General features: G+C 35.3%; 1 protein-coding gene across 3 annotated transcripts in view; it reads left to right on the top strand.

Annotated features, from left to right (window-relative positions):
- The window catches only part of AFF3 (AF4/FMR2 family member 3), a 650210-nt gene that overhangs the window by 601069 nt on the left and 29844 nt on the right, over positions 1 to 19297 (top strand). For all 3 annotated transcript variants that reach the window (XM_031963628.1, XM_031963629.1, XM_031963627.1), the window contains exons 12-15: positions 1561 to 1685; positions 7015 to 7216; positions 9088 to 9215; positions 18619 to 18682. In XM_031963628.1, coding sequence (XP_031819488.1) covers positions 1561 to 1685; positions 7015 to 7216; positions 9088 to 9215; positions 18619 to 18682 — 519 coding nt within the window. The remainder of the gene's footprint in view (positions 1 to 1560; positions 1686 to 7014; positions 7217 to 9087; positions 9216 to 18618; positions 18683 to 19297) is intronic.

Raw genomic sequence — 19297 nt, 5'->3', positions numbered from 1 at the left:
ATGGTTTGGTACCAGTACTTTCCCAGAGATGAGTGCCTTGGGCAGCCATAAGACATTCTGCTAGGAGGCACTGGGAGTTCAGAAATATTTGGGGGCAGAGATGTGGATTACATGCTGTGCTTTTCTTAATTTAAAAGTACTTCATTTTCCCTTGCCCTTTTTTATTTTGTTAATTTATAAAACTACATTCAGTGTGTGGCTGATAAAGTGTTCGTTACATGATCTAATGTAATAATCAATAATAAAATCAAGTACTGCAGAGATGAAGGAAATACTTTTCATAGGGCCCTTTACTACTAGGCATTATGGAGCCATAAGACATTGAGCACATTATGAGTCCCTATAAAATGTTTGGGATTGGAAGAGTATTAAGTCAGGCAGCTGAAGATTCTGAGCCATAGAGTGCTAGTCATTGTGCCAGGTGGTGACAAGCAGGAATCTATGACTAGGTCCCCCTAGACTAATATTTTCGCCTGAACATCAGGGAACAACTTTGACAGAGACCATGGGAATACATTGATAGCTAGCTAGATAAAAGTTAGAGACCCTCTGTCCTAAATAGCTAGATAAAAGTTAGAAACCCTCTGTCCTAAATCAAATAGCTCAATCCTTGGTAAATAGTGGATGTGGAATAATTTCACTTCCTAGGTAATATGCACATTTGACCTGTAGCTAGTATAAGACTGACAGTGCTGTAATACATACCATACATCTTGCATCATGTTTTCCATGTATTATCCTGATGTCACAGAGAAATGGAGTTTTGTTTAGCACAATCTATACTTTTACTCCAATGACTGCCTACCATCCTATAGAAAATAAATGTCTTTTAAGCACAATTGCTAGACTACCAACCAAACCTGAAATCTTCCATTTCTCCTAAGCCATCATTTCTTGATAAAAATTCTTAAAAATCCTTAGATACTCCAGCATAGTAACAGTTAATTAAATTTAAAGGAAATTAGTCTTTGATTGAAGTTCATAAGAGTAAATTTCAGAAGAAAGTTCTCAAATTGTCAGTTACTATGCTGGAGTAACAGTTAATTGAATTTAAAGGAAATTAGTCTTTGATTGAAATTCATAAGAGTAAATTCCAAAAGAAAGTTCTCATATTGTCAGTGACCTCCCTCCACCAAACCCAGAAGGTATACACAGTTTTGACATTCTTTGTTCCAGTTCTCCAAAATGCCAGAGTAACTTAAGTTGAGTTTACTATCTTAATTAAGAATTGGCCTTCCTTTTGGAGAATTAAATACTGGCCCAGGATGCTGGCAAAGAAGATATCATCTTTCAAAACTTTCTCATTAGTACTTGATCATGGAGTTGTCATTTTCCTCTTAAATAAGTTGTATGTAATAAAGCAGAATCTCATCCTAACTGAGTAGAAAGTTTATTGTGAAAATATAATAGTGGAGGCAAGGGTTGGCTGCTAACAGGGTTAGGGAAATGAGTACAGGGTAAGTTAGGGACTTCTTCCACTGGGGTCTGCTGCTGCAAGCTATTTTTGGTTGCCTTAAAAAAAAAAAAAAGATGATCCTTTTTAACTTTATCTTCTTACAGTGTGAAAATGAGGAGGAATTTAGGGAAGTCAAGAAGACTCAGGGAGAGAAAGAGTGTTCCTCACGACTGACTACTTTGGCCAACAGTACTTCTTCGACAAGCCATTGCCACTTGAACACCAATAGGTATGGGTTTTCCTTTTGAATATCATCTTGAGCCTCTAGGGATAACAACTGTTCCAAAAGATGTCCCTATTACACCTTCTCAAGGAGGTAGAAGGTGCATAGATATAGTACATTGTGTATATTTTCAGACTTACCAGTGTATTGATCAATGTATTGATTTTGCTGATGTTTTTCCTCTTCTTTTAACATTGTGTTTGTTACGGGGAGCTTCCTTCCTTCTCTTCCTCCTGTGTCCCTCTTCTCCCTATGCCTTCATAGGGAATCATATCCTTACCAGTGGGTTCTTTCCCCTATGGAATGCAGATTTTGATCATTGAAACCTAGGAAGATATCTTGGTGTTTATGAACTATATATGTATTAATTTTTATGGACCATGCTTTAAACCCAAAGTATTCTGCCTCTCTTTGAGTGGCCAACAAAAGTCACAGCCCAAGCCTCACTCACTTGGTCATTGTTTGGATTCCAGTGGTTCCTGAATGAGTGTAAATAGCAATTGCTTCTTTTTTGGCTAGAATCTTGGAGAGGCTTCCCCTTTCTGATTAATTCTTCTTCCCCCCAACTCCTCCCAACTAAGTAAAAGAGACCTGTTTTTTTGCCCCTTTTTTTACATTGCCTTCATTACTGACTGTCCATTTCCTCAGACAAACTGAGACCTTAGATTGAAAAGACTTAAGCCTCCCACTTCCTCCGGAGCCATCTGCAGCCCTGGTGATCTGCATCTTGCTACTGGACCCAGACACCTCCCAAGAGGAAAGAATGAGGCACCTGTTGATTTTGCAAGCCTCTCCCTCACTTAAATCCAATTCACTTGCAAGTGGTGATATCTTCTTGATGTTTTGGTCTCTTCAAAAACAAAGTACAGACTACAGTTTGTTTTATGGAGTGACTCTTTAATAGAAGAAATAGGAAGGGATCCTGGGAAAACTTTTGTTGATTGGAAAACTACATAAGCAAGACATCAATTAAAATTCTTTTAATGTAGAGTTAAAATTTTTCAAAACGCTATATATCATATCATGGTTAGATCAGATTTTTAATGAATAGATCAAGATTGGAACGTTGAATCACAGAATTGTAGTTAGATAAAGAGTTGCTCCTTGTCTTGGGTAACAGAGTATACTCTGCATACCATACTAGTGCATAGTTGTTGCTTCTGTGATGAAAGGACAATTATTTTGCCCAAATGGAATTATTTTGGGATAGAAAATTCCATGTCATTCATAAAGCTTCAAATGACTCTTTCCCCTACTCCCCAAACTCTAATTACCAATAATTAATTTTTTAGCCATTTAAGTAGTAATAATAATTCCATAGCACACACTCTCAACACATCATATAGCAGTTACTCCCAAAACTTAGAGAAAGGAGGATCATACATAACCCAATGGAATAGCAATGCCTGCTGTATGTGAAGATGGAGGCCAGGAATGGAATTGTCGACACCTCAAGTTTTATTTCTGAGTATATGGAAGTGTTCTCAGGGTTCAGTCAGAGTAGAGAGAAATGACTTGGGGCTATAAAGGAAAACGTTGGCTTAAAGTTTAAGTTTAAATTTAGAAAGTATTTTGATTAATCCAAGACATGTAGAGAGAGGGTAGATCAAAGGAGGTTGCCTACAATGTTAACTTAATGAATTTGTCGGGGAGTATGAGGGTAGAGTACCCTGGAAAGTTCAGAGAATAAGCAAAGCCCAGGTATGTATTGAACTCTTAACCCTGCACAGAAGAGGAGGAGCCCTAGGGGGTGCCAGAGTGCACTGAGTGCTGGCTCTGAAGTCAGAAAGACGAACTCTTTGGAATTTCAAATCTGGCCTTGGACACTGACAGGCTGTCTGATTTTGGGCGAGTCCCTTAACCACCACCTGCCTCAGTTTCCTCATCTGTAAAATGGGAGTAGCAATGGCCCCAACCCTCAAAAGTTTTTGTGAGGTTAAAGTGAGATGATATAGATAAAGCATTTTGCAAACCTTAAAGCATTGTATAAATATTTGCTACAGAACTATAGATAGATCCTAGAACCACAAACATACACACTCATATGCATAAAGCATGATACCCCCAGAGGGAGCTGTGATTAGTGGCAGATTTTATTTCATAGGCTTTATCTGAAGCTAATCTTTTCTGGGATTCTCCTACTTGTTTTGAGTATTAAGAAGGGAGAAATATCAGGTTATAGAAAAAATAGGCTATGGAGTCAGGGACCTGGATTCTAATGTTACCTCAGTCACGTCCTACCTATAAAACTTTTAACTTTCCTGGAATTCATTTTCCCCACCTATAAAATGAGAGAGGTTAGTAGATGTACTTTGAGGTCCCTTCCAGGCTGGAACTATGAGCCCCTCAAGTCAGGATTAGTCCCTTGCATTGAAAGGCACAGAAATCTATACTCTCACAGGTGGCTTACAGGGTATGTATGAGTTTCCTGAAGTAGATAGCACATGAGTTCTTGTCTACAGAAATGAAACTTCCCTTCTTTCTTTGGATGGGGTGGCCTTCCATCCTACTGAGATTAGTGTTCTAGGGATGTTCCAGATTGTATATAACAGGTACGATAGAGGTTCTTGCCCACTTAGAAACACCAAAACTTGGGATATTTTTCTGTACTAGTATTAAAAGATTCTTTGATCTCCCTATGTGTAGAATTTTTTAAGGGAGATTAATGTTCACCACAACACACAAAAATGTAAACTGAAAGGTTAGGAAAAGATGAAAAGTTGTCTTGAAACTTGGAACTGGGGTAAGCTCACACATACATGCCTACACACATATACACATTACACACACACACACACACACACACACAGAGTTTCTCTCTCTCTCTCTCTGTCTGTTTCTCTTTCTTTCCCTCTCCCCCATAAAGCTTTTTTCAGGAAGAAGACTGAAATTTCTAAATAGGGCTAAGAATTGAGCATACTAGACTTGTCCTCATATCAGCATATATTTAGCTCATGCCATCCCAAGTAAATGCTTCTTGAACCCTATTTCCTTGACTATAACTCAAGAGGAAATTGCAGTAATGGCTATTTTTTGAAAGTGGTTATCATCAGGGGAATCCTTTTCTAAATCTGTAGAAGCCTGCTTAGCTTAAGTACTTCCATTTTGAAAACTGTCCTTCATTAAGCTTGAAATAGTCTCAGTAGTTAACATTTATATAGCATTTTAAAGTTTGCAAAACATTTTGCATATATCATCTTATTTGATCTTCACAATAACTCCGATAGATGAGTGTTATTATTATTCCTATTTTACAGGTAAGGGAACTGAGGCAGATAGATTAAATGATTTGTCCAGGAACAAATAGCCAGTGTCTGAAGCCGAATTTACACTTAACTTAAAGTCCAGCATTCTATCTAATATGCTATCTAGCTCCCTCAAGCTAAGTAACTTATTGACCCTTAAGTGCCTATGATTATAAAAACATGCTCTTCCCTTACTTCATCAACTATTACCTCAAAAAAATCTGAAACACAATTATTATAATTCTGATGCTGATTGTTCCCACATAGGATATTTCTGTTATTCTTTTTACTCACATGTAATAGTGTTTACAGGGTACTTTGAGGAACTTTGCAGAAACTATTTCCCAAAATGATGAATTGATCTAATTATTCATCAGTCTCACCTGCCTTTATTTCATGGCAGGATATACAAAGTAAACCCTACCCTCTTACTCTACTTCAAAACAGATATCCAAATGTCCTTTAAATTGTAGAATTAGTTTCAGTCAAGTCCCTAAATATGAAAAGTATCCTTACCTTCCCTACAACTGCCTTCCTCTTCCCCAGTTGCTTGGATTAGGAGAAAAATACACATTCCTGAGGATAGTAGGCAGGTGGGGCAGTAGGTTCTGCTTAACTTTCCTCCTGAAATATTCCATTATAGTTTGTAGAATGTCATAGAATCTATGTTAATGATTTATTTTGGGCTTTACTTTCCCAGATGTGGCTTCAAGATAAAATACAGTTTTACTCTTTCTTAAGGTTCCTTCCGGGATTATAGAACTATTACTGCTAACTAATTCTGGGGACTAAGCCACATCTAGAGATATCAACCCACACAGTGTGGAGTCCTAGGCTAGAAATCTAGCATTACCTGTTCTCCCCCAACTGCTAAGAGTGGGCAAATTTCTCTTCTTTCCCTCATACAAGCAGTTACAGTTAGGGAGGTCATTATAAGGAAGATGTTACTTCCAACATTAAGGAAGGTGGTTTGAAACTTGAAAAGAGTCTCTTCAGAGTTCCAAAGATAATTTTGGAAATTTGCTCTAAAATTGAAGTTGTAGGCCAGATTTTCTTTTGACTTATGTCGAATTAGGATAACCAGTTTTTGAAGCAGCCATTCGTAATTAATTGGAAATTCTCCCATACTAGCCTTAGAATTTCCTTAACTGTGTAATCTGTTGTTTGTCCCCATCAATCCAGCTATAGCCTAGACATTGTGTATTGCTACCTGTGATTTATATACTAAATTTCAAATTTTTGAGATGTTATAAAATGTATATACAGTAGAACTTTATCTTCATCTTACCAGAAATGTTATAATGAATATAAATGTTACTTTGAGTTCTAATCAACAATTCTTTATAAGTCTGAAGTACTACTGTTATTCTTGTTAATTTTTATTAGCATGATAAAGCACATTTTATGAGGCAGTGAGGAAGAATATCTTTTGTCTTTAGAGTAAGCTAAGCACAAGTAGCAGGATGGTTTTTATAGGCAGAACAAAGAGCTAGAAAACAGAAGTTCTGGCTTCTAATCATATCTGTTCCCTTACTGGGTTTTGATTCAATAGATGCCTAGATAAGCCATAGACTAAGTGACTGGGAGTGGTAGCTTTATGTCTCACAGAGTACTTTGGAACTCAGCTTACCTAATTTTTAAATGAGAACTTTGTCATAATATTTGATAAAACTAATTTTTTAAATCACCCTGGAATAAAGTATTTTAATATTATGATTACTCTGCTTACTATTCATGTTTTGTGCATATAAAAGAAAGATCAGTATTTGTAAATTATTTTGAAGTTCTCAGATGAAAAGTACCTAGATAGTATTATCACTGTTGTTATTATCATTATTGGAAAGAGATGGACTTTCAGGCTAATTGTAGGTTTGCCATTTACCCTCAATGGCAGGGGAAAGAAACCATGATCTGAATTGGCAAATGAACTTTTGGTCCTAATACCATAAAGTCGTTTCCAGGAATAATAATTCCTACTAAACTTCTCTCTGCCAGCAGGTCTTAAATTGGAGGTTTTGGTAATATATAAAACATTTACCTTCTTCAGTGCCGGCTTTGTGACATTCCATTACTGTAATTTCCTTTTCCAGCTTGGCAATACCAATAAATAAAAATGAGAAAATGCTTCGGTCACCCATTTCACCCCTCTCAGATGTGTCAAAACACAAATACTCCAATGATGATTTAACTTCTTCCAGTAGACCTAATGGCAGCAGTCTGTTCACTTCCATCTCCTCCAGCAAAAAGCATAAGACGGAGAATCAGTTGCAGCCCCATGCTGGAGACCTTGCTGTAAGTTTTTATATTGTCATTTCCTAATTAAAACACTCACATGCAAACCTGGAATTTCTCCCTCTCCCACATACCTTCCCACCCTTCCCCAATCCTGTCCTTACTGCCAACAAAACATTAAAAAGCTAACTTGCTGCTTTACAAGAGATCCAAAATAAAAGTGTTGCCTCTCAGCTCTCCCAATTGGGAGTTGTAAGGGGCTCAGGAAGATGAAAAAATAAAAAACTATTTATAAGCCTCTTTTGCTCTTTAAAAAAATTTCCTACAGCTTTTAGTTTCAATTCTCAAAAGAAAAAAACAAATAATGCATCTTTTGCTAATGACGTAAAATAACAGGTTGGAAACAAGTCTTTGCTAAGAAAGTTCCCCTGGGGTGGGATCACATAGGGCAGTAGTTGTCTTAGAAACCTGCTCTTGAAGCGGGCCAGGGCCTTCTCACCTACTCTCTTCAATCAGTGTAGCCCACAGAAAGGCAGTGCTACCACAGCACCCTCTTTTGGTGGAGAGAACCCTACTGGTGAATAGAATCCCTCAGAGAGAGCAGGTGGTTCTTCTCTGTGGTGCTGAACATTAGCGTAACTTCAGGGCACAATCCCCCAGCACAATTTTCACAATTACTGCTTTTCTCTAAAATTGGCAGGAGTTCCAAATATAACAGAATATAGGTAGCCCTTTATAAAGGGGCTAATAATGAAGGGATGAAAACAAGAAAGAAAAAGCAGTGGCCTGATAAATACATATATTGCTTCAACCTATTAATTGATGATAAATAAAACCTTCTAGGAATCTATAACTTATTGCTATGTCAGGAAACTTGGCTTTATAATCCTCGTTTAGCAACTACCCTGGCCGAACTTGAATATCTATCCAAGTTTTTTGGAAAAAAAAAAAAACAAACTTGAGAGGAATATGAAATTAAGAAACTGTTGAAATAAAATTCAGGGGGAGAGGGAACCCATTTCACAGGACTTTAGGGAAGCCTTAAATTCACAAAAATTTTTAAAGAATTTTCAGGTAAATGATTGCATCATCTACAGAGATAAATTTACCTCCCCTTTGCCTATCCTTAATTACTCAAAATTCTTATCTTCTTGTTATTGGTAACATCTATAGCATTTTGTGAAATAATGAGTGAAACTTTGAACATCTTTTCTTCATTTCTGATGTTAATGCAGATTTTCCTCAGTACAAACAAATTGTAGCTTTCAGTTTAGAAAGATGTTTTTGATATTAGTAGATAAAGGTCTTAAGAGTTATTGTATCATGGATTTATGTCTCAAAAATAGTTTTAGCATTATACTTTTTATGATCATTAATATAAATGAATAAATTAATTAAAATTTTTTCAGATTGTAGAGTCAAATTTTCTGGGTCACATAATCTTCCAATTTTTTACATGAAATAGGCCCATGTTTAAAGATACAATTCTGTATCTAGAAACCCTGCAAATTTTAGTTGCTTCAAAGGAAACAGTTTGTATTTTAGAGTGGAAGACATTTATGTTATAATCCACTCTCCCTAAGGAAGGTACTTAATTTCTTTTTTTTTCCTTCCACAAAGCAGCACTGCTCCATTTTTGTCATTTGAGGCAGGGGGAGAGGAGCATAAAAAATAAAATAAAAAGAAACCTGTAATAACCAAATCAAGCTTTTTTTTTCCTGCATACCACCTTGAAATTCTAATCTTCCAAAAACATGAAAACTGATGAGATTGTGACCTGAAAAGACAAAATGGTCATAGGTATTCCTTGAAACAAAGAGCAAATTAAATTGTAATTGACAATACCAAAAAGAAAAATCTCTTTTAGCTTATGTTAATTTTTTACTTAGATGACTGATTTCTCAACTATCTTGGTATTGCTCATTATTTAGAAAACAGTGCACAACAACTCAGAAAACAGTCTCTTCTATAATAAACCACGACCCCAGACGGAACCATGGTCACCATTATCCAATGGGCACAGAGACTGCAGAAGACAAAAGCTCATCTTTGATGATATGTGAGTATGGGGTTTTTGTTGTTATGTTGAGAATAGATGGATGGATGGATAATTAAGCACTTAACTACTGCCAGACACTGTACACAACATCGAGAATACCAGTACAGGCAAACATGATGGTTTCTGTATTCAGTAAACTTAGATCCTGACAGGGAAAGATGGCACATGAAAGAGAGCTAGAAATGGAAAAAGTCAGAGGCATCATGCACACACTGTGAAGGAATGGAGTTAGAGAGGATCATAGAGATTTGATTTGTAACAAGATGAAGCAAAAGTTCACCTATCAGAGCTTAACTTCTGAGGACTGCTAGAATTCACTAGTACCTAGTAAAAAGGATGAGAATGATGTTCAGAGTACAGGTAATATGGTTTGGAATTTATGGCTAAAATATAAGATCCCTTATCTTCTGAGACAAAATTTAGCTTACATATGTGGTCATTTTGTTTCAAAGTTATAAGTTAACAATTTTAGCGTCCAAAGCAAGCAGTACAAAACATTCCCCTAAATTTATAATTCATGATCTGAAAATAATACAAGAAGTAATTAAGACTAATTTAGTTGAGCAGTAAGAGTAATTAATTACTACAATGGCTTACAGATTGGTTTTATTAATATTTCCAGTGATCTCTTGGCTTTGTATTTTAACTAATTATTCTTTCCATTTAGATGCTAAGTTCCTCAGTTAGTTCTAAAAAAGCACTGATGTATCCAGTTTTTGCTTAAATTTCAGTGCCCTGGAGCAAAGGCCTACTTGCCTCACTCTAATCTTAACTAGTTACTCCTAACTTATGATGGGGTCAATTTCTATCATGTGGCTTAGTGAGTTAAACACTTAATCATAAAGTAAATTGAGTCTTTGGTTCTAAATGTCTTTTTTTAAAAAACTTACTCCTAGTAGAAATATATACCTTCTTCATTTCAAACCATAACTACATAAGTCAACTGAATTCATAGAAAAGTTGGGGTTGTTTTATTCGAGAATATTTGGTCAAGATAGGACACATCTGTATAGTAGCAATAACAGATTTCTCAGCACCTGAATATTGGACTTGGGGTAGTTTTATATTACTATAGTAGTACTTATTTTTAAAATTTCATCCAGCAGAAAATAGGAGTGATTTGCTAATGAAAGCCCTACCCTTCCTCCCAACACCATACCTTACAGATGGTATAGATGGTATTTGAAGTGGAGGGAATTGGGATGATTTCAGCAAAAATGCCCTCTCTATGCTTGCCCCAACCAAAATTTACCATAGTTATCTTCAACTCTCTGCTCATCTATTTCAGCTATCCAGGAAAGAGAATATAAAAAGCAGAAGAGAAAGAGTAAAAGTATCATTCTGAGATGCTTTTGAGCCTATTAAAGATGGTCAAAAAAAAGTGGCAGAATAGCAATCTATTAATCTCTTCCTACACTCCCCTTCCTCTAGCACAGATCCTGAGTCCAAGTATTGTCAATAATTTTTAATCAGTAAGATTTAAATGATTTAAGGTTTTGTGAGTATAGTAAATTTTTTAACTGAGCTTTGGAAGATTTTAGGAACTAATAAAGAATAAGGGAAATTTTAAATTAAAAGTCAAATATTTTAAAATTGAATTAGTTTCAGATAAACTACACTTGAGACAAAGTTGGCCCACAGGAGAGGGTATGATATTGTTTTCTCCTCTTGCTCCTGATGTAGCAAACCCTTTTCTATCTCACTTCCCTATATACTCTTTCTGGCTCCATACCAACTTATCTCTTTTCCTTAATCATCTCCAAGGGTTCCCATAAAACTGAGAGGAGTGTTAATGAAACCCTTGGGAAGTGTTAGCATTCTATGCTTTAAGGAAGGAGAGAATTGTTAGGTTCCAGTTTTAATAAGAAAGGCATTATCAATCTTGTACACAAACTTGAACCATTAGGGGAAAAAAAAGAATATAAGGCAGACTTCTATTTAAGGACAATAGAGAAACTTACATTGGGAATGGAGTGACTCTTCTTTCTAAGCTTCAAAATGAAGTGTGGCCAAACAGAAGTTGGACTAGAAATCGTTTCAGTGTTTTGCTCCAAGTTTATCACTCCTGGAAGCTTGAATCTTGGGTTTCATTTCATTCTTCTTGTGTTTCCATTTCTTCACCATGCTTTTTGTCAGTTCATTGTATTTTGTCAAGTACAGAATCATCCTCATGCTAAGGTAGTTCAACTTAAAAAAACTGCAGATAAATCTGTGCTGGATATAGAGAATACATTAAGTATGTGTTGGAAAGTAAAATGCAGAAATATGTCCAAAATGTGTATAAATGAAGACTGAGTCAGAAGCAGCAACAATAAAATAATTTTGCCTCAACCTGCTGCTCTTGGACTACTTATAAGAAGAAATGTTTTCCTTCTGCTATCCCTGGAACTAATACAACTTTGCCACTGTCTGTATCAAGTAAGAGACTTTTATCACTTGTTCTTCCCATTAGCAATACATATGATTTTTTCTGGCAGGCATCTACTGTAAAACTGCCTTCTTTTTTATGGAGATAGAAACAATAAAAAAATTTTAAAACCTCTTACACATATACGACATGGATAGATTACATGTTCCAATTGCCATGTGCCCCATAGTTATTTGAAATTCATAAAAATGAGATAAATGTGCAACTCAAAAAAAAAAAAAAAAAAAGAACTTCTCTTGCTTGAAAGTCAGAAAGATCCTGTAAGATTTAAGAGCAAAAGTGCTGCCTTTTCTTTTTAGCTATTAATAATAACATTGTACACTTTAAAAACAGATTTTGTTCCTGGATCTGTTGTATACATAAAAGTATGAAAAATTAAAAATGATTTGGGACTGGGCTTCTGTAATTCTGAGCTCAGCTTGAAAATAAAATTACTTGATCAGGAATCGGGCATATAATCTAAGTTCATTATTACACATGGTAATTGGACTTGTCTACCCTTGATCCTCAAACTTTCCACAGATCAAGCAACAGTCTGAATAAATGATTTCAGTCTCCTCTTCCTCAGCTTTTTACCTAATTGCTCAGTTGATAGATTGGATCTCATCTCCATTTCTTCCCTGTTTTGACCTTACTTTGACATAGGTGCTAATAAACAGTGAATTGACCAGAGGAAGGTATCAGAAGAAAGGAAGAGAAGAAGCAAAGAGCTGGCTTAATTCAAAACTGGATAATTAGCATATGAAAGTTTTGCAAATTGTCTAAAACCCAATATGAGCACTTATACTGAACCTATAGATAACAGGTGCTATAGTGACAATTATTTTCTTATCTTCATTGGGCTGCCATTTTAAAAATGGAAAATTTTATTAAGAATAATAGAAATATTAATTGATAAGAAATAATCAAGGTTCCCTGAGACATTTTTCTAGCATTTTCCCCCTTCTTCTGTTGAATGTAAGGAACTAGCAATAATAGAAGTTTAAATTTGGAGACTTTGAGACTAAGTTTCAAAAAGAGCCCCTTATTCTTTGTCAGTTATTAATGTCTCAATTGGGCAATTTTTATACCTTCATGATTCAGAACTTGTACATGTGGCAGGCAGAACCAGATTGAGCAAACACTTTGGGAAAAAAATGTTATCCAGGTCAGCTTGTTCTTCACAAGTTACAAACCCAAAGTGTCAGGCCGACTTGTGCTTTCCTGCAGCACTTTGTATCTTCACCAATTGGCAGCCAAAGCTCTAAGGTGACACTGGTGTGATAACAAACTTAGTAAGAATTCAGTTAAAAAAAAAAAAATCAAGTTAACTAGTGACAGTGTTTGGTTCCTATCGATCCCCATTCACTGTTGGATCTCATTAATCCCCAAAAGCCAGGAGCTATAATAAATCTAGGACTGTAATTATTGACAGGAGAATTAGTGGGCTGAAGAGAGAAATACCACATGGCAGAGGCTTTAGATACAGAAGTCCTGAACAGATCTAAGAGGCAAAATCACTTGGCTGGAAAATAAACCATCAAGTTCCAGCCAGCCATATTGCCACTGTTGGGAAGACAGTGGTCCCCAAATGCCAGGTCTGCCTGCTGCTACTCCTAAAGAATGTGCTGTCTTGTGCCCATATTTCACATTAGTCAGTCATGAAAGCTGCGTGCAGCCAAGCCACCAAATATCCCATCTGTTCCAATCGAACTGCTAATATGTAGTGAAGCTACCTAAACTTCACAATCTTAAGGGAAGGTTCCCCTCAAAAAATCTCTTCTAGAAGGCCTCAGTATATCACATGTAGGTGTGAAGAAGCAAGATGGACCAGATGTTTCAGATGTAACCTTGGTCAGCAATGTGCTCATAAGAGTGTTGTGGTTTTGTGAAATGGGAGGGATCCCTTTGCCCTTCAGAGAATGGCTAAATATCTCTCCCAGCATGACTTGGCTACCAGACACCATCTGAGTTTCTTTCCTAAGTACATCTTCCTGAGTTTGTGGTGGTCATTTTTTACCCAAAGAGCACTTCCTTTTCTCAAAACATTTGGTGATTTCAAACAGTAAAATTATAGAATCATTGACTTAGAATTAGGAGGGACCTTAGAAATGATTAAAGCCCAGATTTCTTAATCTTTGTGTGTGTCAGGAATCCTTTTCGCATCATGGCATCACGCCTCTAGAATCTTTTTTGTTTTTAAATGCATATAATAAACTACATAGAGTTAGGAAGGAAATCAAACAGTTATCAAAATACTTTAAAAACAAGTTCAGAAGCCCCAAGTTAAGAACTCCTTATCTAATCCAGCCTCTTGCTATTATAGATTTAAAAATAAAAACAAAAAAATTGATGGTCATAAAGGTCAGATCCCATGTTTGAAGTTAGAGAAATATAACAAAGCCAGGATTTTAGATTTCAGCTTCAAACCTGTTTACTGCTCATGTTTGAATTTACCCTATCTTCTCGTAAGCTTTTAGTAGGGCTTTGTTAATCTAAATATAGAACTCGTGTATATTTATCTAGGAGAGCCTTATTGTCTCGTTGAATACATTTCATAGTCCATTCTTTTTCAACCAAAAAGAATGCTAGATTTGAAAGAAATGATTAAACAATAATAGTTAACATTTGTATATAAGCTTTAAGATTCAGGACATCATCATTTGATCTTCGTAACAATTCTGTGAGTAGATGCTATTACTATCCCCATTTTACATGTAAGAAAACTTGAGGCCAAATTTGTCCAAAGTAACACAAAGTTTTCAGCAGTATTGGAACTCGAATCTTAAATATAGCTGGGGCCAATTTTTTTTTTTTTTTTAAAGAATTTGAGAGTTTCTACTACCTCTCATAATAATAAGAATTTTCTGGTATTTTTAAGTTCTGTGCCCAGAGAAAAACAATCAGCAAATTGGTAATATCCTATTTAGAAAGTTGCTTTGATTGAATGGCAAAATTTTGCCAGTTTTAGCATGTGCATCCTGCAAATCATGTGCATGTTGGCCACAAGAGATGCAGTTGTCTGCAGGGGCATATGGCCTGTAAGAAACACAATGAATAATCACCAGAGCTGCGCTGCTGGGAAGCAAGCTTTCAGGGACTTTGCAGCCCAAGCCAACATCAAGGTCATGGAAACAAAAGTTGTATTGGTATCCTTGCTGGCTGAATGCATTCCAGCCTTTAATCATGAATGACCCACATACTTGTCATACAGCACAAGGGCTAGCACTTGATGCTAGCAGACTTTTCCTCTCAAGCATCAATTTTCTTAAAATGGGATTTGTGAGACATGAGCTTATGTATTAAAGATAATTATTATACCTAGAACCTGATTCAGGCCTCTGGGCATAGCAGAACATTGGGACTTTATCAACCAATAAAATAACAATTTGATTGAAGACCAAACAATTAATTCATTTTAATGTTGTACTCAATTTGCCTTATTTTCATCTCAGAATCCCCTGAGAAAATTATCCAGATTTCTTCCTTGCTGGGGAACCTGTTTGTTCAAACACATTGAGCTCATCACTGCCAGTTTTCACAAAACACCATGGCTATGCCTGGGGGCGGCATTTAACATAGGTAGGAATTATAGAAAGAAGTCTGCCAGCCGCTCAGTGGGAGACCATTCAGCTCTGTCTCAGCCATAAGAAAGAATAGAAAGCTGAGTTGCTTTAATACTCAAGTGCCAGAAGAAATATTGGGGGTGACTAAAAACCATGCTGCTTTTTAGAACCAAGGTCATATGTTGGGGGGAGGGAGAAAGAAAAAGAAAAGAAAACATTACATTTGAACCAAGTCCTCAAGCTTCTATTGTTGCATTGAGTTCTTGGACAAAAAGGTTTAAATGACTAAGCTTTGGCTTTTATAGTGCTTTGGAAATCCCATCTTAGAAGAACACAAAATGTGTACTTGGCTACATTTATGTTTAATTGAACTTTTATTAGGTTTGTTAATGTATCACCATAAAATATTGTCACTGTGAGAAAAAATGTAGAAAGGATATATTATATAAATGAAATAGAAAACTCTTTAGGTTTACCATATAAAAGATGAAAAATCTGAATGCAGAGAAAATTAAATTTTATGTTAGTACCTATGCCATATTATAGTCAGTAACTGCCACAATAGTGACTTAAAAATGAAACTGATTATTTTCTTACAAATCCTGGCTTATCACTATCTGAACTGTTAAATCATTTTATAAAGGACTGTTTCTCCAATCTAGATGAATTCACCCAGGTTTTATAGTTAACCTGATAGTGAATCAGAAATCCCCTAAAACGGGAAAATAGACAGATGGTCAAGCTCAGTTCTTACATGGCTTTATATGATGTGCTGTTCTTTAGACATAAGAATGATGGTACTGCCTCTGGTATACCCATTACTGTATCTTTTAAAGAACATCTTTCATCTGCTGTTCTTAAGCCATTTTGGCAGTACACATTTGGCCTTTATTTTCCCAGAATGTCTTGGAATTAACAAAAAAATTTATTTGTAGTACTACCTTGTATTGTAACTTTCAATATTTGGACAGTCATATTAGGCTTAAAGATACATTTCCACATATTAAAACACTGAATTCGGCATAGTTTTAGACAACTATTATCAGTAAGGAAAAGATTATCACAGGAAAAAAAGTTGGTTTAAACAAATAAGATTTCAAAAACTTAATACAGAAGATGGTTCTGTAAAAAACAAAAACAAAAAAAGTCAGTCCTTTAATGAAAATGGATTACGTTTAAAATTACATTCTATTCATGACAAGTATTTCATAAAGAGGCAAGAGAAACATGATTAACCTCACACTGGAAAGTGGAACAAATAATGAAATAGAGAATTTTTCCTCTATTTTTTGAAGTTGCCATGGAGACCTTCTCTGGCTCATTGGCCAGGATGCTGATCCTCTCCCAAAGCTACCATAGCTGTGTTAGCTCATCAGAAATTCAATTCAACAAGTATTTATTTATTCAGTGCCTACACATCTCTAAAATGCTACCAGGGCACCAAAGGAGAATATCTCTCCCCTCCAGGGGTTTTTAATCTTTTTTGTGAGAAACCATTTTAAAAAGTATAATCAAGGGCCAGAATGTGTGATTTTGATTTGATCAGTGATATCAAACTAGTATAGTTGGGGCCACTAATCCATGTATGAGGATCCCTGAAACCATGTAGTGACTTAGAAAACCACAAAGTGACATCTGCATTTTTTTGGCTAAATATTTTCCATTACATATGAATCCGCTTCTTGAGGTACTAAAGCCTTGGAGCCCTGGGTCTTGTATTTGATGCCTCTGGTATATATATATATATATTGTTAGGAGAAGTTGAAAAGGGAAAAGATCAGTGTGGCCAGATTAACAGGTAAAATAGTAATGGAGCTTGAAGTAAAATTCATAGTATGAATGGGTTTCTAATAGAATGGGACAGTAAAAAAGACATGGATTCTGGAGTAAAGAAAACCTGGATTTGTAGAGGGGAAGAGTCAAAAAGGACTATAAACCTGGCAACTAAAGAAATAGTGTCACAAAGAGTGGGAACTTCAGAAGGGAAATGATGAGCCAAAAATGATAAGTTTAATTTTAACTATTTTAAAAGATCATGCAATTCTCCACTCTGAAGATCTTATTCTTCTTATTCCTAGTATACATTACCAAAAAAGAAAAGATGGGAGTTTGGGGGGAAAGGTACATTTGTGTTAAGTGGCAGAAGTAAAACTCCTGTGACCTTCAGATATGAAAATAAGCTAATGTATGCATTCGACCTTGAAATCATTTATAGTTCAAAACAACCATTTTTCTACTAAGCCGAGCAGTTTCTTGTTAATGTCACTACTTAACGCATACTGAAATGAAATACTTTGTCCACAGCATTTGATTCATATTAGATAGTCACTAATGGATGGGAGTATACTTAAATAAGAAAAGCCACAAGTCACTCCATTATGCAAAAATTTGCTAATTGTGTCTAATGTAGGAAGGGAGCGATATGTGTGTAGGTTTATGAATGTATAGATAGATATAGATTTACATATTACATAAACACATATACATACATAATCACATTACAATACAATAAACATTGGCTCTAGGGACATGAAGATAAAATGAAAAATGAGTTCTCCCTTCAAGGAGCTTACATTTATCTGAGTAGATAAAGCATGTAAATAGATAAGTATATACATGATTAAACAAGGGGAAAGGTTTTAACTGATTAGATTAAACTTTTTAAAAAAATATTCCAATAATGATTGTTTATTAAACCAAGAGATAGTTGATTCCAGGCTACTATGTAAAATCAGATTGGGACTGGGACACATTATCTTTAGATATAGCCAATTGATTCCCAGCAGAGCCTATGTTGGCCAAAGTTATTACTTTTAATAATGCACGTCTGCTGTTAATATTTACTAGCTAGCTAATCAGAACTCCAGAGAATACATGCCATGTTTGCATTGTTACAGGGTAGACATCATTTTACAATTAACTTCATTACAAGTGGAATATAATCACAGGACATTAGCTCATTTCATTTTTATATGATGTTCCAAAATAATTGTATGTACACAAATGTAGTTTATATTGAAGAGGTAAAGGAAAGCACGTGTTTTCATTTGGATATGTAAATAAATGGATTTGCCCATCCATATGCACACAATTATTGTGAGGCATCTTTACAGCTTTTAAATTAAAAAAGGATCATTCATGTTTAAATGCTGTGTGAAAACTTCTTCTTAGGTGTACTTTAAGACTGATTCACAAATATCAGAATCAGAGTTATCTGGAGACTTTATTACATTATTGTAAATGCAGATTATCAACCTATATTTGCTGCTTTAAATCACTAATTTAAAAGAATGAAAGTAACATACTATACTACAAAATAGGTAGCTTTTAATCTGCAGCAGATTTGTATGAAGGGAAAGAATATCTTTTTTAAAATCTTATACTTTATTATTTAAAATTAAAATAATGCAATATTATTATCTCTTTGTAGGCCACGCAGTGCAGATTATTTTATGCAAGAAGCAAAACGGATGAAACATAAAGCAGATGCAATGGTAAGGCTATTTTCTTTCCAGATAACGTTCTTCTGAATTATTTTTGTACTGAAACTTCATCATCAGTGCAATATAGCTAGGGTAATTATAAAATCTATTACAAGGATGGCTGGGTTTGTTAAATTAAGAAATGTTTATATAATCAAGTGCTCATAGCCCAATAAACTATGACTCCAGCCAATAATGTCTGACTGGGAGAGAGCCCTGGATAAATGGATATTTCAGTTTGTTCCTAAGGCTTAATTAGTAACTACTGCCAACAGAGCAATAGGTAGTAGAATTTTTTTTTCCTTAAAGTTTTCAATCCAAGTTTGTGTTTTTCTGTGTTGTTAGCCTTTGAGTTTGTCATAAGGCAATAGGACTTAAAACTCTATGGGATCTTAAAGATTAGTCCAAATTTCATTTTAGAGATGAGAAAACAACTCCAAAGAGGTTAAAAGACTTCTTCAAGAGGTCACACAAAGAGTTGTAGTCACACCAAATTATTTTCTAAGAAAACTTTTGTGGTATTTACATTTATCTGCCCAAAGGAAGGACATATCAGAATTGATATAAATGGTGAAATTGCTATTTGAATCAGAGCAGAATATCAGAAATCATCATCATTAACTTAAG

Source organism: Sarcophilus harrisii, chromosome 3 (assembly GCF_902635505.1).
Source record: "Sarcophilus harrisii chromosome 3, mSarHar1.11, whole genome shotgun sequence".
Classification (NCBI taxonomy): Eukaryota; Metazoa; Chordata; class Mammalia; order Dasyuromorphia; family Dasyuridae; genus Sarcophilus; species Sarcophilus harrisii.
The sequence above is the reverse complement of the archived record's forward strand: the minus strand, read 5'-3'. Positions and strand labels throughout refer to the sequence as shown.